The sequence below is a fragment of the Pseudonaja textilis genome, chromosome 7 (assembly GCF_049901715.1).
Source record: "Pseudonaja textilis isolate UNSWEBS1 chromosome 7, rPseTex1.2, whole genome shotgun sequence".
In the NCBI taxonomy this organism is placed as follows: domain Eukaryota; kingdom Metazoa; phylum Chordata; class Lepidosauria; order Squamata; family Elapidae; genus Pseudonaja; species Pseudonaja textilis.
In genome coordinates, this window is record NC_141996.1 from 37833349 (window position 1) to 37856243 (window position 22895).

The 22895-nt window shown below is 40.8% G+C and overlaps 1 protein-coding gene across 2 annotated transcripts in view; it reads left to right on the plus strand.

Annotated features, from left to right (window-relative positions):
* Positions 1-22895, plus strand: part of PTGFRN (prostaglandin F2 receptor inhibitor) — a 108304-nt gene that overhangs the window by 47004 nt on the left and 38405 nt on the right. Inside the window, exon 5 of one of the 2 annotated variants that reach the window (XM_026700706.2) lies at positions 3483-3908. The exons of the other annotated variant lie outside the window; for it this stretch is intronic. Coding sequence (XP_026556491.1) covers positions 3483-3908 — 426 coding nt within the window. The remainder of the gene's footprint in view (positions 1-3482; positions 3909-22895) is intronic. 2 annotated transcript variants of the gene reach the window in all.

The window sequence follows — 22895 nt, forward strand, 5'->3', positions numbered from 1 at the left end:
TTACTTTTCAGTTAGAATCCAGATAATTCTGTATAGGTTTTGAAACAGTGAGATGGCAATGCTGGAATGGTTGTTGTATTTAATGCCCAGTTACCTTAAGTGCAGTCCAGTAGTATTTGTGTTACTGCTTATATTTACTTGAAAAACATCTCATTTAAGTTCATTGAGATTTGGGGTGCTAAATTGTAATATTGTTGATTCTGATTTGGCATGGCATGTGATGAAATCATGGGATTGTATGCTGTTTCTTTCTAGGAATTGCTTTGCATCATTACATCATTACATTGCAACATTATGTTACATCATTACATTGCAACATTATGTTGCAATAACTATGAGTGAGTTGAGACAGGTTCAAGCCTGCGGGAAAATTGATTGATGGAATATTATATAGGTAGGGTTATATGTTATTTTCCATTCCTGAAAGGCAGCCAGAATACAAATAAAAATGCCAAAATAAACTAGCATTTAGTATCTAAAAGGTTTAAGATAAGCTATTTAAAACTTGGTGTTTATTTCTGTCTTTTCTTTAATATATGTTGTTTTCTTATAACTTTTTAATTGTAAGCTTCCCAGAATCATTGTGTACTGAAATTATAAATAAAATTTGAAAAAGATCCAGAAATTAAAATGACCCAATTCCCTCCTTTTTATATAAATGGAGGTAAGGGTTAGTTTTCTCATGCATAAGGGATATTTCACGATCAAGTACATGAGAATTTAGAGTTTGTAATATGAAGACTGCAAATTCTTAAATTAAAATACAGGGAGATTCCTCTCTTGCTGAGAGTTGGAGAAGTAGATCATTTCATGCAGTGAATTGTCTGCATATTATTAGTGCACAGAAAAAGAACAATTTTGTCTGAAGGTGTGCTGGCTTCTGTGTGGCACAGAGGAAAGATAGACCATTTCATGTCTGTTGGCTAATCTACTTGGCTGTTGGCTAATCTACTTGACTGTGTGCTTGGCCCATTTAAAGGACAACTATTTTTCCAGTGAAGTTCTTTTTCTGATGTTATCTTGTAGTCTCCCTACTCTCTAGTTGGCTTAGACAGGAGACTTCTATTCTGCTTTTGTAAAGTTGTCTATAGCCACTTGGAGCTTCTGCTTCTTTCTGTTACAATTATGACTTGGGTTTAGGTGAAAGTAAAGGATAAAGCTATTTTTAATGACCTTGTATTGCCTGGGGGAGTTAAATGGGAGAGGAATTATCATCAGAGATAGATAAATTGTATCCAAATTTCATCAGCAGCCTCCTGCTCTTCCTTGATAGAAGTCTGAGAGCTTGGCAGGGTATTAATTCATTGAACTGTCAGCAAGGCTGTTCTTTGACAGTTGACAGAGTGCAGGAATGAGGCTTATCCAGCAAGCTTTTATTCCTTCCTTCTAAATCCTCAGTCAGAGAGTCAGTGTCAAGAGCATTGCTGGTACACTATTCTCAAAGGCAAATTTTTACCTAGCAATCCACTTCTATAAACCTTGCAAATATTTGTGGAGTTGACTAAAACTTCATTTCCCTAAACTTTATTCTTGTTCTTCAGAGCAGAAAGCATTTATTCATGTTTCCATGTTGGAAACTATCTGGTTTGGTGACTCTAGCATTGTCTGCAACAACTCTAGTGATTTATACTAGGGCCATATACATATTTATCCACTTTAATATGATCATGTTATTATCAGACATAGTTCAACTTTAAAAGCTGTTAGATTCACTTAATGCAACTTGATTTTACTTCAGAGCTATTTAGCATCATGTGTAAGTGCGTGACTGTTTTAACATTTGTTTGGTTGATATTGTCCTCTTTAAATATGGCATTGAAAGTAAATAGCAACAATTAAAACTGTGCAAAAAAATCTGGTATACTTGGGTATAATCATCCAAAATGTTGATTTCGCGCCTTACATATATCATAAAGTGCACAAATGAACAATTTTCTCAATTTGAAATGAAGTTCAGTTTTGACCAAGGCTTCCTGAGACACCAACAAACACATATAAAATCCAAAACTCTTTTATTTTAGTTCAATGGCTGTGAATTATTGTCATTCACAGACCGGAATGAGTCTTAACTGATTATAATTAGTCCCAGGAATGTCCGCCAAAGTTCTTTGTAAGACGTCTGATAAGAATGCACCTTATCTTCCTTTAAGTGCTGCCAACGACTAAAGTCCCAATTAGTCTTTCCAAAACCAAACAGAACAAATTCACCATGGAGCTTTCAGAGTCCAAACTGATCAGAGTGAACGACTTTGCTTCCTGCAAAGGTTTTCCTACCTTTGTACTTCCTTTATACCTTATGGGAGGGGCAATCACCTCCAAGCCTTACTCCTGAGTCGCCTCTTTAGTCTTAGCTGCTCATGCCTTCTGGCAGCTCTGTGCACATGCACACTGGAACAGGCTCCCCTTGTTCCTCTGCCTCACTGCTGCCAGATTCTGGAGGCTCCAGAATTAGCACATAACTCCCAGATGGTCCTGGCCCCATCTCTGTATCAGATGTAGGACCTTCGTCCGAGTCCTCCCCAGACTCCCAGACTCTGGTCCCTGTTTTTCCCCATTGGCTGATTCTGCTGCTGTTTGCAAAGGCTGCCGGCGAACCACAACAAGTTCAGAATGTTTTGAATTTTAGAAAAGGTCTTTGCATATATTAAATCAGTATTTTTACTAAGTTAATTGAGGGTTTATGAAATAGTGTTTAAATTTAAACTTCTGTAACAAACTTCATCATCATTCTTTAATTGAAAACTAATAATATATGCACAGGTAGCTTAATAAAGAAATGTTTTATTTTTATCTTCTCTTGACCAACATGAAAGGATGCTTTAAGTATTTGTGTGTGATTATGTTACCAAATAACCAGTTAAACAAACTTGTACTACATAATCTTTTGTTATTTGCCTGACAAATACAGATAGTCCTCGACTTAAAATAGTTCATTTAGTGACCGTTCAAAGTTACAATGGCACTGAAAAAAGTGACATTACCATTTTTCCCAGTTACAATCTTTGTAGCATCCCCACGATGATGTGATCAAAATTCAGATGCTTAGCAACTGGTTCATACTTATGACCATTGTGATGTCCCAAGGTTACTTTTTGCAACCTTTTGACAAGCAGAGTCAACGGGGAAGCCAGATGCACTTAACAACTGAGTTACTAACTTATTAACTGGAGTGATTTGCTTAACAACTGTGACAAGAAAGATAAAATGCGGCAGAACTCACTTAACAAACAGAAATTAACAACAGAAATGTTGGGCTCAAATGTGGTCGTAAGTCGAGGACTAGCTGTAATACCATGAAGAATTAGACATAATTAGCTGATGGTACAATCCAAATCCTTGCCATAACTGGTTAAATACCAAAGAAGCTTTGCAATTTAAAATAATGATGTATGTGAAGATATAATCTATATTCTGTATTAGTTCTGTTTCATATTTTTAATTGCTATTTTGGCTTTCTTTCTATTTTCCCAAAACCTACATAGAACCAAATTACTACGTGTTTTTGAATGCTTCTAAAACACCCCTGTTTGCTGAGGATCCCACAGAGCTTGAATGTAGGATCATGGAGGTACAGAACACTGAAACAAATGTTCGTTTCACTGTGTCCTGGTACTATAGGATGCCCACACGCAGTGATGAAGTGGTAGAATATGAACTTCTGGCCACTATGGATGCAGACTGGACACTAGTACTTGGCGAGAAAAGCAAACAACGTGCTCAGAATGGGGAAATTATTTTCTCTAAACCAAAGGTAGACATCTTCCGCTTACGAATCCAATGGACTTCTGAAACAGATAGAGGAGAATATTATTGTGTAATTTCATCATGGAGCAGACAGCGCAACAACAGCTGGATAAAGATCAAGGATGTGGCTTCTATGCCTGTAAGCATTTTATGGTCTACACAAGGTAGGATTTCCCAATTCTGACTTTAAATGGTGTTGTGCATACTGGTGATATTTCAGTGTCTTTGTAAGTATTCCGCAAAGGAAAAAAATGGTTTTTGATAAGTTGTACATGCATTTCCCACAGCTAATTTTGAAATGAAGAAAGCAGAATAGCCAAATGTACAAATGACCAGCAGGATGACATTTAATAATAATAATAATAAAGAGCTACCAGTGTAAGCTTAAGATACTTTTTGTAATGACCCAGGGCATGGCACAAAAGCAACGAAGTTACAAAAGTAGGTAAAGTCCCTTTAACACCTTCAACTTGGCTCCCAATGTCCAGTTATCAGCTGGAGAAAAAATTCTCCCAAGAACAGTCTTTAAAGAAAAGAAATTCAGTCTGCACCCAAAGTAAATTTAATTTATAAAATAAAACCAACACAAACCATGCTGCAGCAATTAACAAAACAGGGCAGGATAAGGAATTGCAGACTTCCAAAAGATAATGAAACGCACACAGTTAGGAAGACGCTTTCCTGTGCGCAGTTTGCCTTTTTAAACAGTTTTCCCAGCTGTAGCTAATGAAGGGGATCAGGGCCCTTTCCTCCCCCATAAACCACATAACTCACGTTTCCTTCTCCGTTCCTCCCTGCATGCCCTAGGATGAAGGAGGGGATGGCCCTGGGTCTTCCTCTGAATGCCCAGCCGAACTGTGCCCTTCCCCACTTTCTTCCACAGCCACCAGAGCCACAGTCCCACTCCCTGTCAGCTGCTCGACCTCCCCTCAGAATCAGATTCCAACAGGGGCATGACACTTTTATTAGGAGAGGAGATATATGTATTGCAAGCCTTGTTTTCTTAAACATCTTACCAAGAAGCAGCCTGAAGTATATCTAAGGTGAATGTGTACTCCAGAGGACATAATGTTCTTGATGTAATTTTTGTGTCCTTAATGTTACAAAGAATGGGACAAGACATAAAAAGCATATTCTTTTTAGATATCAAAAGGAACAACTCATTCAGCAGACTGAATGCAAAGGATGAAGCTTTGTAGCTTTTTAAACACTGACAAAATAGTGATAATCTAAATCCTTGTTGTTAGCAGTTAAAAAAATTATAATGTATTCAATTGTAATTTTCTGAAATCTCTCAAGACTCTCAATTGTTTTGCTTCAAAAGACTAATACATATGTTTGTCCTTTAACTTTTAAAACATTAAATTTGATGATTTTAAGTTTGAAAAATCATAGAAGTGAAGGTTTAAATTTAAGAACTAGAATAAATTTAATTTTGTTGCACACTTTTGAAAAGACTTGAGAAATAAAATTCCTTTGCTTATCGCCAAAATTATAATTTAGTCACTGTTATGTGATTGGCCTTCTTTTAACTAATCTGATAAAATATTAACTGAGTTAACTGAAAAAAAAAGTGCTAATGTTTTTCAGATAGTCTACAAGTATCTTGTTGAATATACAATTTATAAGTCATTTTTACTGCAGATTAGTTAGTCTTTTAAAAAAAAAATCAAAAAAAATTTGTTTTTATATTCAATAGTCTCTGATTACTCTCTGTAATCACCTATGCGAATAATATAAGGGTAAGACTTTAAGAGAGTTGACACTAAATTAAACAATGTAATAATCCAATTTAAGGCAGCTCACATTTTAAGGCATTTGGATAGTCAGCAGCTGAAAAGAAGGTGTGGATATTTCTTGGGATACTTCTACATGTATTGCTTTGAAAATATTCTAGAGCTCCCTGATCCCAGCAGTTCCTTGTTTTTTGCTGCAATTCTTGGCTCCACTTTTATGGAGATGCTGTCAGTCCACTATTCCTCTCCTCTAAGCCTAGTGTTAAAAAGCTGAGCAGATTTATTTTATTGTCATCTGTGGTGTAGTTGAACCTTCAGAGAAACTAGCATTGTCTTTTGCAATCTTTTGTGTCAACTTAGAACTTAGGTTGCTAATTTTTCTCACTGCAGAGAATCCTTGATTCATCTCACATCAAGACATCTGGCTTTGATCGACTTAGTGTATTACCTCAGTATGTTAGTATATTTTCCTTAACAGAGAATAAAGCATGATCATTTTTCAGTTCAATAGCTGAGTTGCCATGCAGTCAGACAACACACATAAGTATGTTTCACAAGCATGATTTAAGAGCATATAGAATGCTAGCAATGTACATTTCTTCTATAGATTGAACATGAGGAACCCTTTTAAATTAGAGTCTAGAGCAGTGATTGAGATTCTTTGCTCCTTATTCCTAGTATTTTGATAATCAGTGGTACTGAGAATTTCTGCCTAATAAATTTGAAAGTACTTCTGGAGATTTGGGAGTGAAAACAGTGATGGTGTTGAATATTATCTATTTCAGTAGCACATCCAAAATTTACATGTACATAAATAAACTTAAGTGCTAATTTGTCATTAATTGGTAACAGAAATCATTTTGACCAGTTGGATATAACTTTCAAAGCTGCTAGATATCTCCAATTTGTGTTCTTCTAACAGGAAATAAAAATAGTAATCTAATAACCAGAAAAGTACAAGAAACGTTATGGTCCTTTCGCTAAGCTCTGAATACTTTCCAATCCTCATTGATATTTTTCTCTTTTCCATGGCACTGGTTATATGTGTGCTGGAGGAGCTTCATTCATGGGGTCCTTATGAGGAACAGATAGCATTTCATAATTAGAAACAGCCTTTTCATATGTTAGTTGATTTTTAGCAGTGGAAGATGCTAAGGTTCCCTTTGTGGAAGAGAGTTTTTTCTCTCTCTAATAAATCATGAAACTTTAGAATGTAGCATTCAAGAATGCCATGACTTGTTTTAGCTGTTTAACAGTCTACTGTACTTTGACATTTACCTGAATCCACTAATTAGCGTCTTTAAAAAAGACACACAGGAAAACAGGCCCAAGTCCAAGAATTTCAATTCCATCCAGTCTCCATATCTATAATTTCTACCTTCAGGGGTATTTATTAAACAGTTTAGTTTATAAACTACAGTCTTCTGAAAATCATCACTAACTCTCCAAGTGTGTCTAGATATGCTTTCCATCTGCCTTTGTTTTTAGACCAATGATGGGCAGTGATATATTAATAACTAGTAATAAATTCATATTTAATGCCGGACTAACAATGGTTCATAAAAATTGGGGCTTTCATACTGGATTCTGTTGTGTTTCTATGGCACAGGCAACCATCCACATGTCCCAGTTTGTCATCTTGCTCTTTGACTAAGGCGTTTTACCTCAAGTTTCAAAAGAATAGGTTGTCCCAATTTTGAAATACAGTCTTTCAGTAAAATATGCCTTTTTATTTTCTCCAATCATTTCACTTTAGATTGTGTATCACATCTTAAGAATAAGCCTGAGGCAAGGGCTGCATTATTATTGCTCTTACAATGTATTTTGAGAGCATTTTTTTTCCTGAAAAAGTAGAATAAGAATAACAAATAGTGTTTAATAAGAGGTCAGAGTAGTTGATATTTAGAGTGCAATAAAATTTGGAAATGTCACAGTTTATAACTACCTTTCCGGTTTTTAGTAATTATCCATTACCCAAAAATAGAAGATTAGCATAAAGCTGTGCATCACAAATTATTTTTGGATGTATATTGTTCTGAAACAGCAGCTGAGTGGTTTTTTCCCCTGTTACATAGTAATTCAAAACACATGCTTAAAGTACTGCAGTGTATTTGTATATCTAAGTGCACATAACAATTAATCCGCTGTAAAACAAAATATTGATAGACACTTGCACATTTAAATTCTCTTTTTCCCCTCTCTTATGTGCCTTAGAAATTCTCCAACAGAAAAATGACAGTAGGGAGGATCCTTGTTTTTCATAGAAAATGATCACCTTTCAGTTATTTTTTGCCATTGGCATCAACCTGATGGCAGGAGTCCAGTGGCATGAAAAGAGGTGGTGGAGAGAAGACTGCATGAAAGGATCTGAGATTTCTCTTAATTAGCCTATCCCAACTTGTTATTAAATGGAGAATTCTTGGGAAAACCCAATATCTTAACCAAATATACACTATTGCCTTTTCTTAGCTAGTGGACTAAGTGAAGTTTGCCTACAACCCATGATGGGAGACTCTTGTCTAGTCCATCTTGTATGATTCAAGCTCTGGTGGATAAAGCAGGGATAGGTTCCAATATAGACAAACTAACTGTACGTTGCTTCCTTTGAGGCTTTAACATGGAAACACAGTACTGTTGTTTTGTAATACAGTTTCAAGGAGCTGATTCTTTCGAAGTTTTGTACAAAGAAAGTGCTTTTTTGTTACATTTTGGAGATTAGGAATGCTCATCTATTCTCTCCTCTATGAAGATTTCCAGGTGCTAAGAAATGTCCCAGACTAAACAAAGCAGTAGAAAACCCATTACTTCTACAGGTATTCAGAAAGGCTGCACATACTGTAACAACCGGTTTGCCTAGTGCAGAACTGAAAACGTGAGTGTGCACGCGCCATCTGCGCTTGTGCATAGCTGCAAAAACAAAGGGATTTCCTGCGCCTGGCAGCCATGGTGAGTAAAGTGGGCCAGGTGTGGAAATCAGCTGGGCTACGTGGGCGGGGTGAGCGAACCAGATATATAGGACGGAATAGCACCGGGCTGGGTGGGCGGGCCCAGCTGGTGGTCGGAACTAACGGTACAGGCGAGCTGGTCAGAACTGGCAGCAGCCCACCACTACAGGTACTCCTCGATTTAGGACTACAATTGAACCCATGATATAAGTTGTAAGTGTCAAGAACCTAAACCACAATCACATGACTGAGATACTGAAAGAGCTATAACTTTGGGCACTGGTCAGTAAGTTCCTTTGTTCACTGCTGTTGTAATTTTGAATAATCATTGAGTGGTTATGAAATGAGGACTATCTGTACTGCTTTTTTACTCCATTATACTTTTTCCAATTGATAAAAGATACTAAAATAATTAAATTGGAATACCCTGAAGCTCCCTGAATATTCCAGGATTTGAAGGAATTTCCCTGAATTACAGGAGTGGAATTAATAATCTGAAGTATGCCATCCCCATTAGAATTATTTTTAAAAAAAATCACCACAGTGCCCAAGTTTGATTCACTGTCTAAATATCTATCTGACCTGCATTGTCATCTTCTCTTGTCTCCTGTTGATATTCATGTATACCAGTATGATAGTTTTATTTCTGAAGCCTAAAAAGTCAAATGCTGGATTATTTCTGTATATAATTTAAATTGTTAAAATTGAGGTGCTTGCTAGAATACTTCAGTGTAGAAATCACTGTGCACTTATAATATAGATCAGTGGTTCCCAAAGTGGGTGGTACCACCCACTGGTGGGAGTGGGATTCCTTAGAGAGGCGCTAAGAGGCAAGGGTGTGGCGGGGATGCTAAGAGGCAAGGGGGGGGTGCTGGAGGTGGGCCCCTCACCTTGAACGTGGCAGTAGCAGTATTCTATCCGGCAGCCTCCAGGGGGAAGAAAACAGGTGGCACGCAGATGGCTACTTCTCCCCCTCTTGTCGTCCAGTGCAGCAGCTCTTCCCATGGCAGAATCTACCCATTAAATGAACATGTGTTTGTGTGTGTGTGTGTCAGAGGAGGAATGTGTGTCGAGGGGGAGGTAATGTTTTTCTTGGGAGTTTTGAACTGGGAGGGACCAGAATGAGCTGAAGCACCAATGGGAATTCTCCCTGCTCCAACGTCATCAGTCTCCGGGCAGAGTCTCCCTTGACTTCACCAGATGGAGGAGAGAGTTCCAAGCAGAGAGAGAAGCAGAGAAAATGGGAGGGGGGATCTTTTCAGTCTTGAGAGGCTGCATTCCAGGGAGGGTCTTTTATGCCAGCTCCGGAGGGGAGGATGGACTTCCTTTTCCACCACCCCCGATTCTCATCTAATCTCCCTTTCTCTGTGCACTCGGAGGGGTGGACTAGATGACCTTTGAGTTACCACAGTGCCCAGAGGGCATCCAGATTGGAGCTGCCGAGACTTCAGACGGGAAAAATGGAGCCAGAGCTCAAGGGGTCCTTTGGGCTCCCCCCACTCAATCTGGAAGGAGGGAGCCCCCAGCAGCTGCACCAGAGGTCAAGGGGGGAGGTGCAGCCCCACAGCCAGCTACCCCTTGGGGCCCCCACACTCATCCCAATCCAAAGAGAAGCCAGGAAACCCCTCGGCTGACAGTCCATGCAGGAAAGAGGCAGAGAGGATCTGCAGGGATCCCTCCTAATCCAGCCAGATCCTCTCCCCAGGCCCCCTCCCCTTGAAGGGGGGATTTCCATAGGGACCTCTTGGCTTTACAGGAGAAAACGGCCTTTTCGGTCCTTGAAACCTGCGTCTCTCTCGCTCGAAGAGCCCCTTCTGATCCCCCCCCCCAGCCCCCAATGGGAAGGTTTCTTTCTGTGTCTCGGGATCCCACTTTTCCTTGCAAAACAGCCCCTGATGAAGGTCTCAGAACAAAGTTTGGCCATTTCTCCTCCGTTTTCCGCCCCTTTCCTTGGACAATTTCAACATCTGCCCATCATTTCAAGCACAACAATCGATACTTTCAGCAGAAAAAAAAAATAGAAAGTAACGTTTTGGGGGGAAATTGCCAATATAAAAATGCAGACATAGAAGTTGAGTCGCGCTGAACCTTTTTCCCTCAGAAATTTGCATATCTCGGTTGTGGGATAGGAAGAGTTGCTAAAACAAGGGTCCTTTTTCTAATGGTTTTTCTTCATTATTTCTTTATTATTATTTTATCATGGTGTAAAATAGAAAAAAATAAAGCAAGTGAGGAAATAGGAAAGGGGAGGAAAAGTGTGGGAGAAAGGAGGTGCCGGCCCCGCAGGCATAGAGAAAGAGAGAGAGAGAGAAAGAGAGAAGGAATAAAAGAAAAAGGGAAAGAAAGAAAAAGGGATAGAAAAAGAAAGGGGGGTGGAGGGAGGGAGGGAAGGAGGGAGGGAGAGAGACTTGATGCATCAGATTGAAATGAGGCCTAGTTTAGACTGAGGCTTTTTCCCACATTGAAACATCTTTGCCAGCACATTGAAACATCTTTGGCTTCTATTAAAGGTTTTATGGACAAAACATGGTCAAGACTATCAGGAAGCTCTCACATTTTGTTGAGGCTTTTAACAGGATCCATTGGACCAGACCTCCATCCTACAAAATTACTTTTCCCCAATGTATTACAGTGCCAATTTTAAAGAAGGCAAAACCAACATGTACCAGTAAATTACAAGGAGAACACACACACTCCCTTCTAACCCTACTGGAGCAGGTGATTGGACTAGAATAGATATCTCATTATCTTTCTCCTCCCTCCCTCCTTCTTTATTTCTTTTCCTTTCTGTCCGTTCCTTCCATTCCCCTCTTTCTTTGTCCCTTTTTCTTTCTTTCCCTTTTTCTTTTCTTCCTTCTCTCTCTCTTTCTCTCTCGTTTCTCTCTCTCTCTTTCCCTCTCTCAGGCTCACCTCACTGACTTGGTGCACCGCTCCACTTGGACTTGCTTGGGCAGGTCCCTCCAGTACAGCGGGCTCAATGGGGTGGACCTGCGGGGCCAGCACCTAAAACATGGCAGTGGTGGCACGTTTGAAAAGTAGAGCAAAGCCAGAGTTCAGTAATTTTTGCTGCAAAGAATCACAAAAGCTTCTGGGCTGTGCACAACAAGGGACACACATGTCAATGCAATTCAGCAACATAGAATAAAGAAATACAAATAAATCAACACAAATCGGCAAAGCATCTCTGATTAGTTTCTATTCACTACAAGAATCTAATCAGAGATGCTTTGCCGATTCTAGTCCAATGACCTGTTCCAGCAGGGTTAGGAGTGTGTGTGTGTGTGCATGGCTGTCAAAATTCCAAAAACAGGTCAAGTAGCTCTGGGGAGGCCAGTCATAAATTAGAACACTTGCTAAGCAACTGGCCATTAAGTGAGGACCATTTGTATTTGGTTTGCCAGTCACCTGGCCATGACCACCCAGTCACATGACCACTAAACCACACCTACCCAAGCCACATCCAGCCAGTCACGTGACCAGCAAGCCACACCCTCAAATTAGGCCATGCCCACAGAAATTTGAATCCCACCCCTGGGTGGGGGGCACCAAGGATGAGTTTGTAGCACCAAGGGGGCAGTGGCCTGAAAAAGTTTGGGAACCACTGATATAGATGATAATACAAAACCTCAAAGTTTGTGACATAAAGGGAGAGACCTGATCTCAGTGAGGTTTTTTTTTTTTTCATTTTTAAGTACATGTAACACTTCTTTATATCCAGGAGCTAAATATTTGAAGAAACGACTTCAGCATCTAGGTGGTATTGCTAGAAAAGGACAATTGGTGTTATACTCACAAGTTCTATAATGTGAGAAAAGTGTAGATTGCTCAAACAGGGATAATGAAATTAACTCTTAAATTTGAAGCTATGTAATTGTACTTATCAATTTTAGGGTTCTCCTCTCCTTTGTATAACATTGTCTTTTATAAACTTGCATGTTTCAGTAGCAATTCCTGAATATGTCATGTTGTAAAGTGATTACAGGAAATCTAATCTGAACCAGTTACATTATCTCTATTTCAGAGAGAATCCTGAAGAAACAGAGAGAGTGGGTCTTAATGTTTAAAGAGACTTAAAGGCAGCTAGTTAAAATGCAAATCTTGACTAAACTATTCAAATTTAATCTGAAGATTTGCATCTTGAATGAACTAATCCTGACACTTATCTGATTTTATGCTTCAGTGCAGGCTTTTAAACATATTAGCAATGGTAGTTGAATTTCTGAGACATTGCATGGGGATATCTGCCTGGTTGTATTCAGAATAACTGTGAAATGATGACCAAAATCACAGTCTGCAAGCTACTCCTCTGAATTATTTGAAGGGAAAAAACATTGTAGGCAAGAAAGAAACAAGAAAATCTAAGGACCTAAGTTATGTAGAACTTTACATGTAACGTCACTAGCATTGGACCTGATCCGAAAGATTATTAAAATCCATGCAGTTACCAGAATTCTGCAACTTGATGTAGAGCATGCTACAGAAATCTAAATGAGAAGTGAAAATATCATCACTGGATATCAGTAAAGCTTCTTGTTCAGAAAAGGCTGCTCTGGTAATCCATCAGACTATGCAAAACCTTTTGGCCATAAGTTCAACCTGTTCTTCCATCAAGTCCATTAAAAGTATCATATTGTTTTCATACTATTTATGGAGAGCACAATCCCATTTAGAGTTAAGAGGACTTAATCTGAAATTCAGGGGCTTCTCAATCATATGGTCTGTCTTGCTAGAACCTAGCCTAAACTTGTGTCACTCCATCCACACCCTAACAGAATTATGATCACATGTCCTGCTGTGCCCAAGATGACACTGTAAACTGGTAATCCACTGTTAAAAGATGGATTTTCTTCCTGAGTTCACTTGTTTTCATGTAGCTATTGAACAGTGAGAAGAGAAAAAGTTTGTTCTCGAACGTTGTACAACGTATTACCACCAGTCAGGAAAGAGAACCATTTTCATTTTCTTCGTCTCTTATCAGAGGGTCCAGAAGACTGTCATGATCTAAAATAGTGAGATCTGGTAAGAGGTCTAATAGGAAAAAAAGACTGGGAAAATCTTGGACTAAACTTGAAGCTGTGTTAAAACTGAGGAATGTGTAGTTACCAAAAAGGTAAAAGGGAGACAAATGCACTAGGTGTTGAGATACATATATACATACAGTTATTAAGATTTTTTTCAGAATAGGGTAGGATAAAAAATAGTAGAGCTATTTGGTTAAGTTAAAACTGATTAAATACTTTACATTAATAAATAATAAGCAATGATTAAAGGAAAGAGAAAAAGCTTAATCAGTTGCAAGATAGATGGATTTAATTAGAGTATTGATAGGAACGCAGTTGGAAAGCCTGAAAAACTAAGTTAGTACAGGTTATCCTGTAGATAATCTGTCAGCACCAACTTGATGGATAATGACCATTGGCAGCAGCAAAGGTTCTTCAGACACTGATCTGCCTTGTAGGTGAAAAAGTTTTATGACTTTATGACCGGAAGCACTTTTTGGCCAAATTTAGTTCAGCCAAATTTAGGAATACCCTCATGTGTTAGAATAAAACTTGACATGAAAAATATTTGCACATATTTGCATGTCCTGTGAGCAGCTCTATAATCTAATCAATTGAGAATTTTGACTCTGACTTCCTTTAAAGAACTTCAAAGCATTGTTCAAATTCTTATCAGTCTTGCAAGCTTTAAGCTCTGCTGTGTTTTCAGAATAATGAATGAGTCAAGATGTCAAGATGATATGAACAATGAGGCACCGCTATAAGCTTCTTTGCGATGTGATCTGTAGTTTTCTTTTCTTTCTTTTTTTTAAGGAAACGTTGAATTTTTATTTAAGCATGTTATTTTTATTAGCCAGCTTGAGCTCCTATGAAGAAAAAGGTTGTTTTTTCTCATAAGAGCTTACGTTAATAAAAATAAAGTAATTTTTTTTAAGGTGAAGAATATTTCAAGCTGTATTTAATCTTAATAAGCCATAATTGCTTTTTACATGTTTTTGTTTTGTTTTGAAGCTTTAAGATTATTAAAAATGGTTTTCCATATATGAAAAATACAACCTGTTCTGATTTAGATAAATGAAATTAAGAATTAGATTAAATTAAAATGTTTCTGAACCTTTTCTACATGGAGGGAAGAGAAGATTGTATATCAGAAGTATTCTGTATGCGAAGTAATTTGCCACAGGACTCCTGCACTTAGATTGGGTATTGGTAGAAGTTACCCTGAACACCCTTTCTATCTATGCTGCGAGAGAGCCCAGGATGGATAGGATGGGTTGACTCCTTCCTATGACATCATTTAGCTGAATCTGTACTAAGATATAAAAGCCAGACCCCGGAAGTTACCCCAGCTTTGGCGAAGATACTTGACAGACTGGAAGGTGTCTCTGAAAGCACAAATGAATACAGAAATATGACTTACCTTCTCCGGATGAATCAAGGGAGGGGCTGGGCTCTCTCGCAGCATAGATAGAAAGGGTGTTCAGGGTAACTTCTACCAATGCCCATTCTGCATCGAGAGCCCAGGATGGGACATACCAAAGCTTGCATGTCCACGGGCGGGTCATCATCCGGCTCATCACACTGACTGTTGAACCACTCGTTGAAGCACCCATCTGCCAAAGGCTGAAGTTGCCGAGGCAAAGACATCCAGACAGTAGTATCTGATGAAAGGAGACGGAGATGTCCACGTGGCCGTACGACAGATCTCCAAGGGTGCTTGGGTCGCCCAGGCAGCTGAAGCAGCCGCATTTCTGGTAGAGTGCGCCATCAGACCTCGACGAACCGGAAGGGCCGCAGCTTTGTAGGCCTGCTCAATACAAGATCGGACCCACCTGCTAATAGTAGGAGAAGAGGCCTTGTGCCCCAAGTGAGAAGGGAAAAGGAAACAAACATGGCTTTTGACTTCCTGAAGGAGGAAGTGCGCTTAATGTATATTCTAAGAGTCCCTCCTACGTCTAGCAGATGGCACTGCTGCTCTTAAGTCATGGTGCGGGAGGGGGCAGAAGCCAGGCAACATAATGTCCTAGGACCTGTGGAACAGGTGGTAACCTTTGGAAGAAATGAGGGGTCCAGACTGAGGACAACCCTATCATCATGAAAGGAACAAAGGTCCTGTCTGATGGAAAGAGCAGCAAGATCGGATACCCGCCTGGCTGAAGTGATGGAAATGGGGAACACTACCTTCAGAGTCAGGACAATGTTCTACGGGGTTCAAAGGGGGACTTCGAAAGGGCATTAAGGGCCTCAGGAAGAAAAACCTCTTGATTGAAGTGTGATGGGATAAGGAAGGAAGCGAACCACATGAAAGAACCGAAGAGAGGGCCTCAACCTGCCTGCATAAGGTGTTGGGGCCAAACCTTTCTACAGATCATGCTGAAGGAATCTAAGAACCTCTGCCAACTGGGCTGAAGCAGGAGAGAGACCCTCCCTAAGGAACCCTCGGGAAGGGCCTTCCAGGTGGCATCATAGATATGCCTTGTAGAAGGTTTGCGAGATGCCAGGATAGTGATGATGACCCTTTCAGGAAGATCAGCCACGCCTAGCTGCTGCCGCCCTAGTGCCACATGGTCAGCTTGAGCCACAGGGGCTCTGGGTGGAGCAGAATCTCCTGATGAAGAGAGGTTAGATGGGCTGGGATCCTCCAAGGAGAAGCCGCCGATAGGTTGACCAGGTCCGCAAACCAGGGCATCCTTGGCCAATAGGGTGTCAGGAGGAGGAGCTCCGCTCGTTCCTCCAACATCTTCCGAATTACTGCTGGAATGATGGGAAACGGGGGAAAGCCATAGAGGAGACTTTGGGGCCATCTGCACCAAAGAGCATTGGTCCCCTTAGCTCCCTGGCAAGGAAAACTGGTGAAGAATCTGGTGACCTGGGCGATTTGAGGAGTGGAGAAGAGATCCACCACCATTCTGCCTGGGCGACTAGGCTCCTGCTGAGCCAGTCGGCCTGGGAGTTGTCGATCCCAGAGATGTGGTCCGCCAAGATTGACAACAGGTGTTTCTCTGCCCATAACACCAACTGTAGCGCCTCTCCCATGAGGGCTCTGGATGTCGTTCCCCCTTGCCGGTTGACATGAGCTATGGTGGCCATGTTGTCCATAAGGACTAGAACATGAGAGCCGGTCACTAAGTGCTTGAAATGCTTGAGAGCTAGAAAAATGGCTCTGAGCTTTAGCCAGTTTATGGGAAGGGCCTGCTCTGACCTGGACCAAGGAACTGAGCTATCTGGCTCTGCATATGGGAAACCCAACCCAGGAGGCTGGCATCAGTGGTTATCACTAGCCTGGGACCCTGAAAAGGGTCTGGGACCCTGAAAAGGAGTCCCTTCTAGATTAACGGGGAACACCACCAATGGAGAGATCTCCGGATTTGTGGCGGGAGTGGGACCTTGATGGATGAGAGGCCGGTTCCTGTTCATTGGTAGAGAAGCAGGAACCATTGGAGTGGACAGGAGTGGAAAAATCGATGGCTTTGGAGATATGACAGGGTAATTTGCAGATCCCGATGGGCTGCATGGATGAAGGAGGACAGAATCAAGATGTCGCCCCAATAGCATTGGATCCTCACTGGAACAGAAAGCAGAGGTGCCATCAATGCCGCCAGAACCTTTGTGAAGACCCTTGAAGCCGATGAGAGGCTGAAGGGAAGTGTTCAATACTGGTAATGGGTATTCTGATAACGGAAACAGAGAAATTGGCGATGATGAGGCCAAAAGGGGATGTGGAGGAAGGCTCCATGAGATCAATGGAAGAGAGGAGATCGCCCTCCCGAACGGTCTCTAAAATAGAATGCAGAGTCTGCATTTTAATTTGTCTGTATTTTACAAATTGGTTGAGAATTTTTAGATCCAGGATGGTTTGCCACCCCCCTGAGGCTTTGGGAACGATGAAAAGGCGAGAGTAAAGCCCACGTCCCCATTGAGAGGGGGGAACAGGTTGAATAGCTCGGATTTCAAGAAGGTGTTGAATGGCCTGTTTCATGAGGTCTTGCCTTGAAATGTCCCAAGAGACAAGCCAGCTCAAAAAAAAATTTTTTTTTCCTTTTTCCCCCTTTTGGGGGTGGCATTAGGAAGTCCAATTGTAACCCTGACCTAATAGGGCAGAGCACGCAGGCATCCATCGTTGACTCCTCCCATTTGGAGGCAAAGAAGGCTAGGCGACCTCCCATGGGTGGGGAGAACGAGGGATTACTTAGAGCGATGGAAGGAACGAATCCCACCCCTCCAAAAGGGCTGTTTACCAGTAGAGGGTTGTTGCCTGCCAGATGTTTCCGCATGTTGGTCTTGGCGTTGGGATTATGGACTCTGAGACTGGGGAAAGCAGGATGAGGTCTCCACTCGAAAGGCAGGAGGGCGATAAAGAGCTGGGCGATAGTCGGCTCTCTTCCCAGAGGAAGAGAGAATCTTACGTTTATCTCTGGTTTCAGTGCAATAAGTTTCCAGAGCATCGCCAAAAAGCTTATTGCCCACGAATGGAACTGAAGCCAGCTTCCATTTACGGCGTGACTCCGTCTGCCAATTTCTGAGCCATAACAGTCTTCTTGCGCCTACTGAAGATGCCATGGCCCTAGATGCAAATTTGGCGGAATTGAGAGTGGCATCTGCAGTGAATTCCACCACTGCAACAATCTTATTAAGGTCTTGGTGAGACCGAAGGTCAGATGTAGGCAATCTAATCTGGAGTTGGTACAACCACCGTATGGATGCCCTTGTGAAAAAAGGATGCTGCTGTTGAAGGCCGAACAGCCCATGCAGCACCAGAATGTCAACAGAAGGCACTGCCAGGGCATTGTCCAGGACTGCACTGATGTTGTAGAAACGCTTATCCAGAGAAGATGGGCGAGGACCTGCTGAAGGAGAAGCACACTGTTCCTTGATCATGACCAGGAGCAAAGTGGAGAAGGCAAAACCCCTGCATGTACTACAGGCTTGGAGAAGAGTGCGTCTCCCTGGCTAGAAGGATTTCCTTGTGGCTCGGGAGCCACTTCCTCTGGCAACAGCTTGGCAGTGACCAAGGCCTTGGTGAGTAATGGCCTGAAGAGAGAAGTATTGAAGACCAATGCAGAGGATGTCTGCTCTGGGTGAGAATCCTCTTCCTCTGAAAGATTTTGGTTAAAGGTCTCGCCCTAAATCAGGGTGATGAGGCAGTGAACTTATAGATTGAGAAGGGAGAAGGGCCTGAGCCCTTTCCAGAGGTCGAAGAATTTGCTTGAAGCTTTCAGCCAATCCCTGCCCAATGGCCAGTTGAGACAACATCTTGGATATTCCCTGGTCTATGCTCAAAGGTAGAGGCAGAAGGCCGAAGGCCTGCTGCTGTGGGAGTGAAGGTGACTTCAGGCCTAGATTGAGAAGAGGTTCGAGGCCTGGAGGGAGGGGGAGGAGCATAGGGCCCAGAAGCCTGTTGGAAGTAAGGCCCAGATCTGCTTAGATACTGAGGATCATTGTACTGCAAGAGCCTCAGGAGACCAGGATGGAGGATGGAAAGGCTCAAGATAACTTCTCCTCCCCTGGGAGGGCTTGCCTGCGGCCCACGGGTATCACCTGAAACCTGCTGTAATTGCACTCCCTTCTGTTGAATAGTTCTGTTGAACTGCCTCTCTAGGGCTGCATGTCTTTGCTTTTCTGCCCTCAACTCAGCCTGAGTTGCCTTCTTAGGGGCTAGAGCCTTAGCTCTGATTTTAGCAGCCACCTCCCTCTGGACCGATTGGGTGCGTTGCCTACAACTTTTTCTCTTATTGGCTTAAGAGACTGCTCCACTGGGGGGAAAGCTCTGCCTGACCCTTATCTTGCTCCATTGTAGAATAAAAGGCTCTTGCGATGGAAAGAAACTGTTTATAAATTTTTCTATTAAGCCCCTTAGGGTATATATGGCCCCCAGGCTTACAATATGGCCACTCACCTCGTGGAAGGCTTCAAGCCAAGATGGCCACTGACTATGGGAAACAGGCTCCGAGATCGAAGAATCGTTCCTTAGGCTATAAAGAGCCCTGAGCGAAGTCAGCAAAGGAAAGGGCAGCCTCTGGCCAGACGATCAGCTGGCTGACGCTGTTATCTGTTTGCCGATCGCTTTTTAGACCGCTCAAACCGCAGGCCTGGGGGAAGTCTACAGACGCTTCCCAACTTGCCTGAATAGCACTCTGGCAACGCTGCTCCCAATGCTGCAGGAGAGAGAGAGCCCTGCTCTCCTAGAAGAGCAGCTTCCCAGATCCTGGGAGCTGCTGAAGCGAGGAAAAAAGGTACTGAAGATCGCTGGTGAATGCTATCTAACAGAACACTTTCAGAGACACAGCTACTGACTGAAAAGAGCTGTGTCAAAATCTGGGGTCTCTCCCGGGGTCTGGCTTTTAGTACAGACTCAACTAAATGACATCATAGGAAAGAGTCAACCCATCCTATCCATCCTGGGCTCTCGATGAAGCATGGAGGAGAATACTTCTTTGGATAACTGCAGTGAGCTAAACATGATGTTCCCTGGAACAATGTAGGCAATTTGGAAACTTAATTGTTTCAAAATATAGTAATCCATATATCAACGGAGAGTTTCATGTAGCATGTGACCGGTGCTTGCTACAGTGATTACCAGTATATTTCCAGTTGTAGTTGAAGGGCTGGGTTTTTAAATCTATACAGCTCTATTTAGCTTAGCACCAATGTGCTTACAAGACAGTCTTTCTCAATTTATCCAAGTACTGCCATCTTTTTTTAATTGTTTCCCAGGTATCTGAGAAGCAGGTGGAACTTCAGACTTTGGTGCCATATTAGATTCCATTTGGTAATTAGGCTGGTTAATTTTTGTTTTATCTTGATTTTAGGTTATTACAATGTTTTATTTCATAGCTATCGGATCTTCTTATTTTTCTCTTTTAACTAAATCAGCTAAGGGATAGAAGCTTTTATGTAGCTGAAAAGTGAGAATAATGGGCACTGCTGTACAGAGGAAAGGAAGACTAATGTTTAAATACTGCAATATAATGTTCAAAACCACATTAGCCTGCTTACTGGCTTATAAAAAAAGCTGTTTTTCTCATTAAAAAATCTGGATTTCCTTATGAAAAGCATGCATTTGGACACAAAACCATGCATTTTTATTAGATGACCAACATTTTCACTTGTGAAGACAGTATAAAAGTAAAATCCTATTTTAATAACTTTATAACAAATGGTAGTTGATAAGCTTTGTTGCACAGCAATAGATTATTACAATGTTTTATTTCATAGCTATCGGATCTTATTTTTTGCTACTGAATAAGGAAATTGCATACACACACATACACACACACACACACACACGATGTAAAATATGATAATATTTAGCTATCTCAGCAAGTTTTATCTTCACCACCCATTTCTCTAATGTGTGCAGTGCCAAAACTTTGCATCTTTGTGTATGCAACACTTTCACTACAGTTTTATCAAAACAAGTGCCAGCTCTTTATCCATCACTCCCCAAAGAAAAACCTCTGGTATCAATGGTACAGTCATTTTTAAAACCATCTGAAGCAGTGTGTATTTGGTATCCTCCTAGCAAACAGCCCTTTCATTGTCAAAAACTGCCTGCTGGGAGGGAATCTCAGCTGTGTGGCAGGTGGAAGCCGCTTGCAATCTTCTCTGCCGGCTTTCTCATTGACTTTCTAGGGAAGCCAGCAAGCAGAGAAGCAATAGCAAGCAATAGCAAGTGGTGATCGCATGATTGTAGGGCTCTTGGGAATCGGTTGTAAGTGCACCCAGATCATGATATGTGACTGTGGATGTGTAATATTTTGCAATGGCCTGAAATGGCATTATGGGCCGTAAAGCACCCATTCTCTGATTAGTGTAATTCCAGACTATTGTTAAACAATTTTAAGTTGAAAACTACTTGTAGTTATCTTCATTTACAGCCATGAAACTTATCCACGAGAAGATAGATATTATATGACAGAACTACCCTAAAAAATGAACTCTGAAGATGTTTACATGGAAGAAGTTAGTTTTTCCAATATACAGTATAGCTGATACCTGTGCTTCGCTACAAAACTATGTGGTTGGGCTTAGTCCTCTGGGAGGACAATAAGGGGAAAAATTCTGCTCCTGTCTACCAGCATCCATCGGTAATCACCTGGCTAGTGTCATGTCAGTGTGTGGGAGAGTTGAGGGCTGTTTGGAAACTGAAACAATATTTGCTGTGTGAGCAAGGAGACAGTAAGGAGTCTGGGTGTAGCTTAGCTCAACTGTTCTGTACTAAAGCTGCTTGCTGCTGTGAAACTAAAATTAAAACTCTTCTCCTCTGCTTGTGTTTTTCATTTGGCACAGATTTCTTTTCAGGTGGGGAGAGGGAGTAGAACTCCTTAGCATCATAGCGTGTTAATAATAATATCTGAAATATTAATGCTCTGATGGTCATTTCAAAGAATCCTTTCTTAGTGAGCACCTAGAACCCAAAAGGAATATTTCACGTTTATAGGCTTTACAGTTCTGGAGATTTTGTGATCATGCATGAGTGGTATTTCGCTTGGTATATATATAGATTTGTAGTTATTTCAACTCAATATTCAATATTTAACATTGGTTAAAATGCTGCAGCCCAAAATGCTCTCACTTCTCCAAATAATAACTTACTTAATATTTTGAGACTTGAAAGCATATACCAGTTACTTTCAGACCATTTGAACATTCAGAAATGTGAACATTATGCAAAAAGAAATCTTCATTTCTTAATCTCTTTAGTATAATTAAGCCATTTAATGCATACTTCATATTGGTAGTATGTATCACAAATGTGCTTATAAAGATAATACTGATCTTAATTCACATTTACATCCCTCACTGTAGCAGGAAATTAACCTAGTGTTTGATGATATACTGTATTTGTTTATGCACAATTTATTTAAATAGAAAATTGCATATAAAAAAGAATGATAATATTAAATTAAATAATTAAACACATCTATACCTTAAAATAAAATGCCATTAAAAGGTAGAAGAAATTAAAACATATATTGATCGATATTTATATGCTGTCTTCTCAAGCAATTCTAAGTGGTTTACATAAAAACTCAAGAAAAGTCCTAAAAATATATTGCATAAATAAATATTAGTATAATTGACCTTCATTATCCAAATACCTTCTATTGACCTTCTCATGCAAACACCTTGAACAGCTATCTTGAACAGTTTCCTAAATGAAAGTGTGGATCTGATCTGATCAAAGAAGGAATGCTCTACCATGAAAGTTATCCCTATTCCAACTTTTCTAATCTTTTGCAGGATAGGCCAAGTAGGCCAGGTATCTTCTCTTTTATATGTATATATGTAATATTAATATATAGGCCAGACAAAATCTGTTTGAAGAAGATGGCCCCCAGGGTGCAATCATCTCTGCATTGAATAGGACCCAGAAACTTATTCATAAGCAATACAGTTTCTGCAGACTAACCTGATCCATTATTGATACACCCAGGGCTGGGATTCTATAGAACCGGTTGCTATGATTC